The sequence below is a fragment of the Aquarana catesbeiana genome, linkage group LG04 (genome assembly GCF_042186555.1).
Source record: "Aquarana catesbeiana isolate 2022-GZ linkage group LG04, ASM4218655v1, whole genome shotgun sequence".
NCBI lineage: Eukaryota > Metazoa > Chordata > Amphibia > Anura > Ranidae > Aquarana > Aquarana catesbeiana.
Genome location: NC_133327.1, coordinates 568,451,504 through 568,465,494, shown reverse-complemented (window position 1 = coordinate 568,465,494; position 13,991 = coordinate 568,451,504). Strand labels below are relative to the sequence as shown.

The 13,991-nt window shown below is 42.1% G+C and overlaps 1 protein-coding gene across 2 annotated transcripts in view; it reads left to right on the top strand.

Annotated features, from left to right (window-relative positions):
* ACOXL (acyl-CoA oxidase like) overlaps positions 1-13,991 on the top strand; it is a 513,410-nt gene that overhangs the window by 241,392 nt on the left and 258,027 nt on the right. For both annotated transcript variants that reach the window (XM_073628050.1, XM_073628051.1), the window contains exon 11: positions 3,826-3,942. In XM_073628050.1, coding sequence (XP_073484151.1) covers positions 3,826-3,942 — 117 coding nt within the window. The remainder of the gene's footprint in view (positions 1-3,825; positions 3,943-13,991) is intronic.

Below are 13,991 nucleotides of genomic sequence, written 5' to 3'. Positions count from 1 at the left end.
GCATGCGCCTTGGCCTCTCCCTCCGCCCATCTGCTGCACTATGACCAGCATCTCCCTGACACAACCCTCATCGTTCGATTGAACAATTGAAAGAGCTAGGTGGAAAATCCAATCAGATGCAGGCACTGTCCAGGTATTCTGACAGCCAGTGGTATTGGATGTCAGAATGCAATGGCCACAACAGGATATTTGTCTATCCACACTGTTTATCGTGGATGGAGAAATCTTTTAGCCTTCAGGCTGAGCGAAAGAAATCTGTGGGTCTATGGCTAGCTATAGTGACTGAAAAGAAGGCTATAACAATACAATACGCTACCAGGAAAACACTTGAAAAAGATGCTTTCAGTTAATGACACACTAAAATCCAGAGTTAATAGGGAAATAAATCTAAGTTACAAGGTTAAAACTCTAGTCTAGACCATATCCTGTAGGTTTGCCTTAAAAATACAGCTCCAGGTCATATTCTATCTTAACTAGTAATTATTCCAAATGCATTTATGCAGTCTTGAAAATAAATTGTCTCCTTAGAAACACATAAAGGTAATATTGTTTTGGCAGCCAAAGGCCCACCGATAATTACCTGCTTTGTACTTCGTATTTCTTATGGTGAACTTTAATAAAGTAATTAAAGTACACTGGTACATGTAATTACATGTGAATGTATACAAGTATCAGTAGTCATGTAATAGTGTATCTCTAAAGTAGCGGATTGTCATTTTTTTGGTTTGTGAGGTAAAACAATGCATAAGCATAGACTGAACATAAACAGTAAAAAGATCTGTGCAAACAAAACTGGTTCATGCACCACAAAAATCATCAGTAAATGTTGGTTACATCGCCACTTGTGTCATTTTATTCATTCTAGTGTGCAAAATCTGACATGGTATTGATAGCTTGAACAAAAAATGTTATTTAGGATAAAATATTAGCTTGGTGTTCTCAGGAATGTGTACATGAGACCAAAATCTTAGCAAATTTATTAGGACAGATTCTGGCTCAAAAGTATGCCTGTAAAGGGGTAGGACATTATTGACTATCGTTTTCCAAGCCCTATGGTGTAGAACCTCAGGGGAAGTCCATTACGGCACTATGGTTTTCCTTAATAATAATTGTATAATTGTTTCCTTAGTAATTGTAAAAGATTTTTTGGATCACACTTCAATTCAGTTCACCAAAAATACCCAGAAGACACTGCACAGGATTACATAGACTGGGGAGAGTAAAATTATGTGAGATGAATTCCGTAATCTGGGACAAAAAGGGTCTTACCATGGCACATCCCCAGACCATATGAAGATCCTCTTCTACCACCTGACACTAAGATCGGTGGGAGAGTCAAAGTTAACGATTTTTAAATAGTTGGGCAGGAGTGAAATAAACTCTTTGAAAATAATAAAATTGAATTTTTTTATCTTTGGCCCTGATTACAGTATTGAAGTAGGAGTTTGAGAGCTTTGTCCAGTCCTACACAATTAGTTTAGGAGTAGCCTCAGTTCACTGTTTGGTAAACTGGGACAATCTGGAGGGTTTATCCCAGGGGTTTTAAACTCAGTTTCAATGTGGGCCGCATCAGCATTATGTTTGCCCTCAAAAGACCAGTTGTATCCGTAAGACTGGATGTCCAAAGCACCCTACTCCCTCTTACATCAGATGTCAAGAGCCCTCCCACCATCAAGAGTCCCCCACTCTTACCTTGAGCTGCTGCCAGGAAGAAGTTGGGGAACAAGCTAGGAAGCAGAAAATGTGAGGTTTGGAGGAGGACCATAGGAGGGCTGGAGTCTGCCCATTGCTAAGACCAGGGGAGGCAATGATGAAGGGGCGCTGAAGCTGCACAGAGAGAATCTGGTGGAGGAGTTCAGTCCTCTTTTCTGCTGTCAACTGCTGAGACAGGGAACAGGAAGGCAGAGGCAAGCCTCTTCACGACCGCACAAAAGGTGAAATCACGGGCATAAAACATAAAACACAAAATTCTTGATACGGGGGTGGGGGGGGCTATTTACTAAAGGCAAATCCACAGTGCACTGCAATTGCACTTGGAAGTGCAGTCGCTGTAGATCTGAGGGGGACATGCAAGAAGAATAAAAAAGCATTTTTGCTTGTACATGATTAGATGTTAGAAATAAGCAGAGCTTCCCCTCATTTCAGATCTTCCCCTCAGATCGACAGCGACTGCACTTCCAAGTGCAGTGGACTTGTAGTGCACAGTGGATTTGCCTTTAGTAAATCAACCCCAATGTTTAAATCCTTTGGCAGATAGATCTCTGCATTTCAGCTGTGTATGTACAGTGGTATATAAAAGAATCACCCCCCTTTAACCGCTTCAGCTCCGGAAGTTTTTATCCCTTTCCTGACCAGGGCTGCATTGCTTTAACTGACAATTGTGTGGTCGTGCAACACTGTACCCAAACAATTTTGAAAAAAACAAAGACGATATTTTTTGGTTATGGTTAAAACATAACCAATAAAAAAATGTAAAAATCTAATTTCTTCATCAATTTAGGTCAATATGTCTTCTGTTACTTTTTTTTTGGTAAACAAAAATCCCAATAAGTGTATATTGATTGGTTTGCACAAAAATTATACAAACTATGGGATATTTTTATGGAATTTTTATTTATTTTATTTTTTTACTAGTAATGGCGGCGATCAACAATTTTTAGAGGGACTATGACATTGCAGCGAACAAGTTGGACACCTAACTGACACTTTTGACACTTTTTGGGGACCAGTGACATTATTACATTGATCAGTGCTAAAAAAAAAAAAAAAAATGCACTGTTACTGTACTAATGACGCTGGCAGGGAAGGGGTTAACAGGGATGATGAAGTGTGTCCCTTGGGGGGGAGCTCTCTAACTGTGGAGGATGTGCTTTGACTGGGGAAAACAGACATCCATGTTTCTGCTTAGCAGAAACACAAGATCTCCATTTTTTTTTCCCTCTGGCAGAACGGTGATCTGCCTTGTTTACATAGGCAGATCGCCATTCTGCCCCTCCTCAGAACGTGTGACGGGTCCCGGCGGACAGGTACTTGGTTTTGCGCTTAAGGGCCGCCCTCCTGCAGCATATGTACGTGGGGCGGTCCCTAAAGGGTTAAAATAATCACATTTCGTTGCTTTGAATTGTCTTTAATTTTTTTCTGACATGGTGTTATAGCTTTCACTTGGATAGTATAAGTTGCACTTTTGAGTAAATACAGCTGGATAAAACAAAAACTGTGTCTGTCTTCATTTCAGGCTGCAAAGCAACAAAAATATGATTTATTTAAAGGAGGGTGCTTCTTTTCTATACCCACTGTAGCTGTTGAGGGTTCAGCTTTAAATTTGTCTGAGTTTGCCAAACCTTACTTGTCATATCCCACTCCACAACAACAGAGGTAGTAGCTAAATCACATTGCAGTCACAGCATTAGTCAGAGTGACAGACATGATATTTTCATTTTCTAATGCTGAACATCTTTTTTTCGTGAAGGAAGGTGTTTCCTTCTCTATGGAGAGTACAGTGATTTCTGGTATTAAAGATTTTGATAAATGTACCAGTTACTACTATTCCCAAATGGGTCCAGACTCAATAGTGTCTGTTTTTGGGTCCTCTTGGCCCAGTTCTATATGTCCACAAGGAATAACACATTAGCCTTTTCCTATACAGTAGTATAACGGACCACAGGTCAATTCTTTCAGCCATCTGGACAGTTCTCAGACTCTCCTCCTTGAACATGAACCTCCTGTTTGCTGATGTGGCCCTTTCCCATGTGATAGCAGTAGAGCCTCCTATGTATTTGGTGTTCTTGTTGTACTTATTTCCACTTAATATACTTTGTTTTCCAGTCGGAGGCAGTTTGGCCCAAAAGACAGAGAGGAAGTGAAGATAATTGAACATCAAACCCAGCACCTACGATTGATGCCGCATCTGGCTACAGCATTGGCGCTGACATTTACCAGCAGGTATTATTAAACTGTTTCTTTTTGGTTGGTATAGAGCCACGTTTTCATTCCATACCAAATGTTTGCTTTTACTTAGCTTAACTAGGTCCTTGCACTAAACTAAATGTCTTCTATACTTTTCAGTATTTTCTAAATATAACATAACTATATTTTTTCTTGGATTTGGCAGCTAATATGTAAATCTGCTGAACTTATGAAGCCCAACATTTTTTTCATTATTTCGGATAGCATAAGTACAGGTTAAACCCCTATTAGGTTTTTTGCTGTCTGTGTCGTGGGGAGATTTCCTTACACTTCCTATCCTGAATCCCCCTTTACATGCACTTTAAATTAAGCATAGACATGGTAGCAATGCGTACTCTCACTTCTTCCTCAGTTTAAAGAAAACCCTTCCTTAACCACTTGAGCCCCGGACCATTATGCTGCCTAAGGACCAGAGGTCTTTTTCCAATTTGGCACTGCGTCGCTTTAACTGCTAATTGCGCGGTTATGCAATGCTGTACCCAAACGAAATTTGCGTCCTTTTCTTCCCACAAATAGAGCTTTCTTTTGATGGTATTTGATCACTTCTGCAGTTTTTATTTTTTGCGCTATAAACGGAAAAAGACCGAAAATTTTGAAAAAAAATGATATTTTCTACTTTTTGTTATAAAAAAAATCCAATAAACTCAATTTTAGTCATACATTTAGGCCAAAATGTATTCGGCCACATGTCTTTGGTAAAAAAAATGTCAATAAGCGTATATTTATTGGTTTGCGCAAAAGTTATAGCGTCTACAAACTAGGGTACATTTTCTGGAATTTACACAGCTTTTAGTTTGACTGCCTATGTCATTTCTTGAGGTGCTAAAATGGCAGGGCAGTACAAAACCCCCCCAAATGACCCCATTTTGGAAAGTAGACACCCCAAGGAAATTGCTGATAGGCATGTTGAACCCATTGAATATTTTTTTTTTTGTCCCAAGTGATTGAATAATGACAAAAAAAAAAAAAAAAAAATATTTACAAAAAGTTGTCACTAAATGATATATTGCTCACACAGGCCATGGGCCTATGTGGAATTGCACCCCAAAATATATTCAGCTACTTCTCCTGAGTACGGGGATACCACATGTGTGGGACTTTTTGGGAGCCTAGCCGCGTACGGGACCCCGAAAACCAATCACCGCCTTCAGGATTTCTAAGGGTGTAACTTTTTGATTTCACTCTTCACTGCCTATCACAGTTTCGGAGGCCATGGAATGCCCAGGTGGCACAACCCCCCCCCCAAATGACCCCATTTTGGAAAGTAGACACCCCAAGCTATTTGCTGAGAGGCATATTGAGTCCATGGAATATTTTATATTTTGACACAAGTTGCGGGAAAGTGACACTTTTTTTTTTTTTTTTTTTTTTTTTTGCACAAAGTTGTCACTAAATGATATATTGCTCACACAGGCCATGGGCCTATGTGGAATTGCACCCCAAAATACATTTAGCTGCTTCTCCTGAGTATAGGGATACCACATGTGTGGGACTTTTTGGGAGCCTAGCCGCGTACGGGGCCCCGAAAACCAATCACCGCCTTCAGCGTTTTTAAGGGCGTGAATTTTTGATTTTACTCTTCACTGCCTAACACCGTTTCGGAGGCCATGGAATGCCCAGGTGGCACAAAACCCCCCCAAATGACCCCATTTTGGAAAGTAGACACCCCAAGCTATTTGCTGAGAGGCATGGTGAGTATTTTGCAGCTCTCATTTGTTTTTGAAAATGAAGAAAGACAAGAAAAAACTTTTTTTTTTTTTCTTTTTTCAAATTTCAAAACTTTGTGACAAAAAGTGAGGTCTGCAAAATACTCACTATACCTCTCAGCAAATAGCTTGGGGTGTCTACTTTCCAAAATGGGGTCATTTGGGGGGGTTTTGTGCCACCTGGGCATTCCATGGCCTCCGAAACTGTGATAGGCAGTGAAGAGTGAAATCAAAAATTCACGCCCCTTAGAAAGCCTGAAGGCGGTGCTTGGTTTTCGGGGTCCCGTACACGGCTAGGCTCCCAAAAAGTCTCACACATATGGTATCCCCGTACTCAGGAGAAGCAGCAGAATGTATTTTGGGGTGTAATTTCACATATTCCCATGGCATGTTTGAGCAATATATCATTTAGTGACAACTTTGTGCAAAAAAAAAAAAATTTGTCTCTTTCCCGCAACTTGTGTCGCAATATAAAATATTCCATGGACTCGACATGCCTCTCAGCAAATAGCTTGGGGTGTCTACTTTCCAAAATGGGGTCATTTGGGGGGGTTTTGAACTGTCCTGGCATTTTATGCACAACATTTAGAAGCTTATGTCACACATCACCCGCTCTTCTAACCACTTGAAGACAAAGCCCTTTCTGACACTTATTTTTTACATGAAAAAGTTTTTTTTTTTTTGCAAGAAAATTACTTTGAACCCCCAAACATTATATATTTTTTTAAAGCAAATGCCCTACAGATTAAAATGGTGGGTGTTTCATTTTTTTTTTTCACACAGTATTTGCGCAGCGATTTTTCAAACGCATTTTTTGGGGAAAAAACACACTTTTTTAAATTTTAATGCACTAAAACACACTATATTGCCCAAATGTTTGATGAAATAAAAAAGATGATCTTAGACCGAGTACATGGATACCAAACATGACATGCTTTACAATTGCGCACAAACGTGCAGTGGCAACAAAATAAATACATTTTTAAAAGCCTTTAAAAGCCTTTACAGGTTACCACTTTAGATCTACAGAGGAGGTCTACTGCAAAAATTACTGCCCTCGATCTGACCTTCGCGGCGATACCTCACATGCATGGTGCAATTGCTGTTTACGTTTGACGACAGACCGCCGCTTGCGTTCGCCTTAGCGCAAGAGCAGGGGGCGACAGGGGTGCTTTTTTTTTTTTTTTTTTTTTTTTTCTTTATTATTTTTTTGCTTTTTTATCTTATTTTTAAACTGTTCCTTTCATTTTTTTTTTTTTTTAAATCATTTTTATTGTTATCTCGGGGAATGTAAATATCCCCTATGATAGCAATAGGTAGTGACAGGTACTCTTTTTTGAAAAAATTGGGGTCTATTAGACCCTAGATCTCTCCTCTGCCCTCAAAGCATCTGACCACACCAAGATCGGTGTGATAAAATGCTTCCCCAATTTCCCAATGGCGCTATTTACATCCGGCGAAATCTAAGTCATAAAATGCTCGTAGCTTCCGGTTTCTTAGGCCATAGAGATGTTTGGAGCCACTCTTGTCTCTGATCAGCTCTATGGTCAGCTGGCTGAATCACCGGCTGCATTCTCAGGTTCCCTGTTGAGACAGGAGAGCCAGAGAAAAACACGGAAGACGGTGGGGGGGGGGGGGGCATTCCCTCCCACGGCTTGTAAAGGCAGTCTAGAGGCTAATTAGCCGCTAGGATTGCTTTTACATGAAAGCCGACCGCTGGCTGAAAAGAATGATACCAAGATGATACCTAAACCTGCAGGCATCATTCTGGTATAACCACTCAAAGTTGTGAATGGCGTACCTGAAGACAAAAAAATGGTTAACAATAAAGCACAGTAAACAATAAAGTATAAATAATTACATACCTGAAAAACAAACATGATAAAACATAATAACAATAACAATAACAATAAAACACTGCAGAATAGAATACAGTAAAAAAAGAGCAGAACAATAGAGAGAGAGAATAGAGAGAGAGAACAATAAAACGACAACTATTTTTTTTTTATTTTATATATATATTTTTTTTTTTTACACTTTTTTTGTAACTAACTTTTATAACTGTAACCGGTTCCAGGTTCGGGTCTCTCAAAATGCGATGGCATCTTGGGAGACCCTGTGAAAGTGTGCCTAGTCTGTGCAATGCTGTACCCTACGCTAATACTCAACTAGTGTATGGTAGCGTTCAAAACATTCACCAATGCAAAGACCAGGATTGTCAGGACAGGAGGGACAATAATAGCGGGTGTCACGCCTATATCCGCGTTTGCTGCAGACACAACATCTTTTTGGGGGGGGTTCGTTGGGTAGGGGTACTCGGGAGCACATAAAAATGCCTCTCATGCAGCCGACTGCATTTCGTTGGGGGATGTGAATGGGGGAAGTACGGGCGCTGCAGAAGTGGTGGGTTCCCAATTAGGATTGGCGAATGCAGCAGGAAGGGCATTATGGGCACGACGGGCCTGTGTTTGTCTTTTTGGTGGCAGCGGGACACTACTTGTGCTTGTCACCTCACCAGCTTGAACTGCACTTATGGGACTCGCCACGTCACCAAGTGTTACTGCAGTGCTGGTTTGACTACGACCGGGGTGTACTAGGCCGCTGGTGCTTGCCAGTTCAATAAAAAGCTTCCAAAAAAACTGTTAGCGATCGCAGGGATCAGGCCTGACTCTGCGAACGCTGCAGTTATGCGTTTAGTGTTTTGTAAGTGACAGTGATCGATCGATACTGCACTTGGGTGGGCTGGACTGGGCCGGGCGGAGGGGCAAAACGCAGGTGCTAGCAGGTATCTGGGTTGATCCCGCTAACACTGCGTTTTTGGGAACCCTAAACTGCTGGGGACGCTAGTATAGATCTGATCTGATCGGATCAGATATTGATCCGTTCAGATACTATACCACTAAAGGAGGCGTATGCTGCGTGCGTGGGTGTTAGTGGTACTGGCGCTAACCTGACGCTGCCTGGGGCCGGTGCTTGCTAGTTCACCAAAATGCTACCAAAAAAACTGTTAGCGATCGCAGGGATCAGGCCTGACTCTGCGAACGCTGCAGTTATGCGTTTAGTGCCTTGTAAGTGTCAGTGATCGATCGATACTGCACTTGGGTGGGCTGGGCTGGGCCGGGCGGAGGGGCACAACGCAGGTGCTAGCAGGTATCTGGGCTGATCCCGCTAACACTGCGTTTTTGGGAACCCTAAACTGCTGGGGACGCTAGTATAGATCTGATCGGATCAGATATTGATCCGTACAGATACTATACCACTAAGGGAGGTGTACGGTGCGTGCGTGGGTGTTAGCGGTACTGGCGCTAACCTGACGCTGCCTGGTGCTTGCTTGCCAGTTCACCAAAATGCTACCAAAAAAACTGTTAGCGATCGCAGGGATCAGGCCTGACTCTGCGAACGCTGCAGTTATGCGTTTAGTGTTTTGTAAGTGACAGTGATCGATCGATACTGCACTTGGGTGGGCTGGGCGGAGGGGCAAAACGCAGGTGCTAGCGGGTATCTGGGCTGATCCCGCTAACACTGTGTTTTTGGGAACCCTAAACTGCTGGGGACGCTAGTATAGATCTGATCAGATCAGATATTGATCCGATCAGATACTATACCACTAAGGGAGGCGTATGCTGCGTGCGTGGGTGTTAGCGGTACTGGCGCTAATCTGACGCTGCCTGGGGCGACACATATCACCGCCGGGCGATCGGGGGGCTAAACCTTTATTAGGTAATAAACGGCGGGTGCCCTGACACTATAAAAAATAAACAAACTAACCTGCGTCACCCGTAACGGTTATACAGTGATCAGTGGTGAAAGGGTTAACTAGGGGGCAATCAAGGGGTTAAAACATTTATTAGATAGTATATGGGGGTCCCTGTCACTATAAAACGCTGACGGCGAACCTCAATATTTACCTCACTAACTAGCGTCACCAGCGACACTAATACAGCGATCAGAAAAATGATCGCTTAGCGACACTGGTGACAGGGGGTGATCAAGGGGTTAAAACTTTATTAGGGGGGGTTAGGGGGGTACCCTAGACCTAAAGGGGGGTAATACTAACTGTCCCAACACTGTAACTGTCACAAACTGACACTATGCAGTAATCAGAAAAAAAAAAAAAAAAAAAAAACCTGCTGGTGTCAGTTTGTGACAGGGGGGGGGGGTGATTGGGGGGGGATCGGGGGGCGATCGGGGGGGGGATCGGGGTGTTTTGTATGCCTGGCATGTTCTACTGTGTGTGTGTGTGTGTTGTGCACTCACATTGATGTCTTCTCCCCTCGGCGCTGGAACGGAAACTACCGAGCCGAGGGGAGATGACATCATTTCCTTTGCTGCTGTTTAGCATACAGCAGCAAAGGAGTGTTCCCATTGGCCGGCGGCGATCGCGAGGGGGGGGCCACGAACGGATGGCCTCCCCCTCATCTCGGATCGCCGGGGAACAGAACGGGACCGCTTCGGGCACCGGGGGGGGTCCGATCGGACCCCCCACCCGCGAGAGGCAAATCACGTACATGTACGTGATTTTGCCTGCCCGTGCCGCCTTGCCGACGTAAATCGGCGTTAGGCGGTCCTTAAGTGGTTAAGGCTCGTACACACGATGGGATTGTTGGCCAACAGAGCGTCAGACTTTTGTCCGAAAGGCGTGTGCCAGGAACTTGTCTTGCATACTAATGGCACACAATTGTCGGCCAACAAACACAAACGTAGTGACGTACTATGTGGAATTTCAGCTCTTGAGCGCCACCCTTTGGGCACACTTTGCTAATGTCGTGTTTGGTGAGCATTGATTCCGAGCATGCGTGTTTGTACTTTGGACTTTTGTGTGACGGACTTATGTACACACGATAGGAAAATCTGACATCAGACCGTTGTCCAGCGAAAATTTACTAGCATGCCATCCATCATATGTTGGCGGAAAGTTGGACAACATTTGTCTGAAGGAGCGTACTAACGGTCAGATTTTAGGCAAACAGTCTGTCATCACACAATTCCCTGCCGAAAATCCAAACGTTTGTAGGAGGCTTAAGAGACGCATAAGGGCTGCCATTGATTATCCCTTTCTGTAAAGTAGATGATCGTACAGATGATTTCCCTTTGATGTAATCTGTTTGCGTTCAGGGATAATCATCTGTTCCTAACCATAGGTAATTGCTCAAAATGCAGTTACATGTTGTGGCTACTGTCAACCTCTTTTTGCTTTGTACAGGTGGTTGAACAGCCACAAATGTCTACAAGCACCTGTGAATCCAGCCACAGGAATCCACTGGATTCTTACAGGAGCTGGAGTTAAAATGCCATGAGAATGAGGCCTTTAATACTGACCAAAAGACAAACAAGATAAAAACAGGGAAGCAACCACCTTCTGCAGTAAAACCTTTAATGAACAAAGTATTTAAATCAACAATGGTTGCACTCGCATTTTTCATAGATTACAAGCGCATTGAATGCAGTCCCATCTTGCTAAAGTTGTAGAACCGCTCACATCGTGGCCAGTGATGTGCAGCGGTAACTCAACATAAAGTTTGAGTCTCTCACTGCAGACTGACGGGCTGAAGAGAGGCAAACAATGCAGGTTCATACTGAGCTCAGCTGTACATCACTCTGCTGTTACTTGCCTCTCACAGGTCGCTACTATTGTTGGGTGGACTTGGCTTGTTCCATGTTCCTTGTTTTTCTCTTTTTTTTTTTTTGTCTTTTGCTCAGATCCAGTGCATTCCCATTGGCATGGTAATCAGGGACAGTTGCAGAAGAATATTCTTCAGTTCTTACCAAAGACTTGGGACAATATTTGGATACTCGTCAATGAATATTTGCTCAAAAACATTTTTTTCGTCACACTGCTGGTGGTCTTGTTTTTATCTGGCATGTAGCGCGAACAGTATTACATTTTTATTTGTTTGGCTTATATACTGACCAAATGGGTTCAGTACGATTTGAGTCACTGACCTGAAACAAGTGTGCATATCTGTAAAGTCAGACATTCATTACAGTGCATTGAAAAAGTATTCATACCCCTTGAAATTTTCCACATTTTGCCATGTTACAACCAAAAAACATAAATGTATTTTATTGGGATTTTATGTGATAGACCAACACAAAGTGGCAAATAATTATGAAGTGGACGGAAAACGATAAATGGTTTTCAAAATGTTTTACAAATAAATATCAGAAAAGTGTGACATGCATTTGTATTCAGCCCCATTTACTCTGATACCCCTAACTAAAATCTAGTGGAACCAATTGCCTTCAGAAGTCAAATAATTAGTATACCTGTGTATAATTTAATCTTAGTATAAATACAGGTGTTCTGTGAAACCCTCAGAATTATAGAACCTTAGTGAACAAACAGCATCATGAAGGCCAAGGAACACACCAGACAGGTCAGGGATAAATTGTGGAGAAGTTTAAAGCAGGGTTATGTTAAAAAAAAATATTCTAAGCTTTGCAAATCTCACAGAGCACTGTTCAGTCCAACATCTGAAAATGGAAAGAGTATGGCACAACTGCAAACCTACCAGGACATGGCCGTTCACCTAAACTGACAGGCCGGGCAAGGAGAGCATTAATCAGAGAAGCAGCCAAGAGGCCCATGGTAACTCTGGAGGAGCTGCAGAGATCCACAGCTCTGATGGGAGAATCTGTCCACAGGACAACTATTAGTCATTAGTCATGTGCTCCACAAATCTGGCCTTTATGGAAGAGTGGCTAAAAAAAGCCATTGTTGAAAGAAAGCCAGAAGAAGTCCAGTTTTCAGTTTGTGAGAAGCCATGTGGGGGACACAGCAAACCTGTGGAAGAAGATATAAATAAAATAAACTGTGTGTATCTCCTTATAAGTACAATTATCCAATGTGCCAATACATAAAGTGCAAATGCCAGTGATGATAAATCAAAGTAAAGTGACAATAAATGTACTATCTGTGTTATCACTATGTATAACTCTCTCTATAACAACCAATATGTTATCAAGAGTGCAAATGCTAAACCAAACAGGTGCCTACGCACCTATATATAAATGATTGAATATATTGCAAATATTTCAAATATTGGTAGACATCAAACGGTCTGATACATTCTTCTGTGCACTAAACCATAATACACATTCTACAGTATACATGCTAATTGGAGATACCTATATAGTGATACATAAACCATAAATAAATGATTGAATATAACTAGTGCTGATATCATAAATGTTAATATAGTCTGAATAAATATTATATGTTATCCAGTGCTCTAAAACGAAATCCACAGTGACTTGTGACTGTACTTCACAGATGGGAAATTTTCAATGACTTTCAGTGATTCCACACACGTGCTCCTCCCCTGTGTGTCTGCGCTCACCTCAGATTTTGACCGCACACCTAAGTTTAGTCAAAATACTCAGTCAAACCAACACTGGGTTCAGGGTTAATGGACTCTGAAACGCCAATTCCTTAACTGTGGATGTCCTCGATATAGATATATATATATATAGACTCAAATAGTCTGATAATGTTTAAAACACCAATTTATTAAAATAGTTTATGAATCTTACTCGCATCTTAGAGGTGCTACTAGCGCACCACTCTATACATTGTTTATTCATGCTAACAGTCCCAATCTGATCGGTGTATTGTTATGCCTCTAGACACCTCACCGAGAGAACAGCATCTCAGCTGGCTTCTCCTCCGTCCTGGCCCCTCCCTAACACGTATTTGACACAGGGCTTGTCACGTATCTTCATCAGGGTTTGTTCTGGAATCCCCATGATGAAGACAGGGCCGAATTTTGCCCTGATTCGTCCCTGAAACTGAGAACAGGGATGGACAGCATTGCTGTGCGATCCGTGGTTTAGGTGTGAACCGAGCCTTAGAGTCTGGAAAAGACTTGAGACTGGGGCGGAGGTTCACCTTCCAGCAAGACAACGACCCTAAACATACAGCCAGAGCTACAATGGAATGGTTTAGATCAGAGCATATTCATGTGTTAGAATGGCCCAGTCAAAGTCCAGACCTAAATACAGTTGATAATCTGTGACAAAACTTGAAAATTGCTTTTCACAGATGCTCTCCGTCAAATCTGATAGAGCTTGATCTATTGCAAAGAACAATGGGCAAAAATGTCATTCTTTTAGATGTGCAAAGCTGGTAGAGACATACCTGAAAAGACTTGCAGCTGTAATTGCATTGAAAGGTGGTTCTACAAAGTATTGACTCAGGGGGGCTGAATACAAATGCATGCCACACTTTTCAGATATTTATTTGTAAAAAAACTTTGAAAACCATTTATCATTTTCCTTCCACTTCACAATTATGTCCCACTTTGTGTTGGTCAATCACAT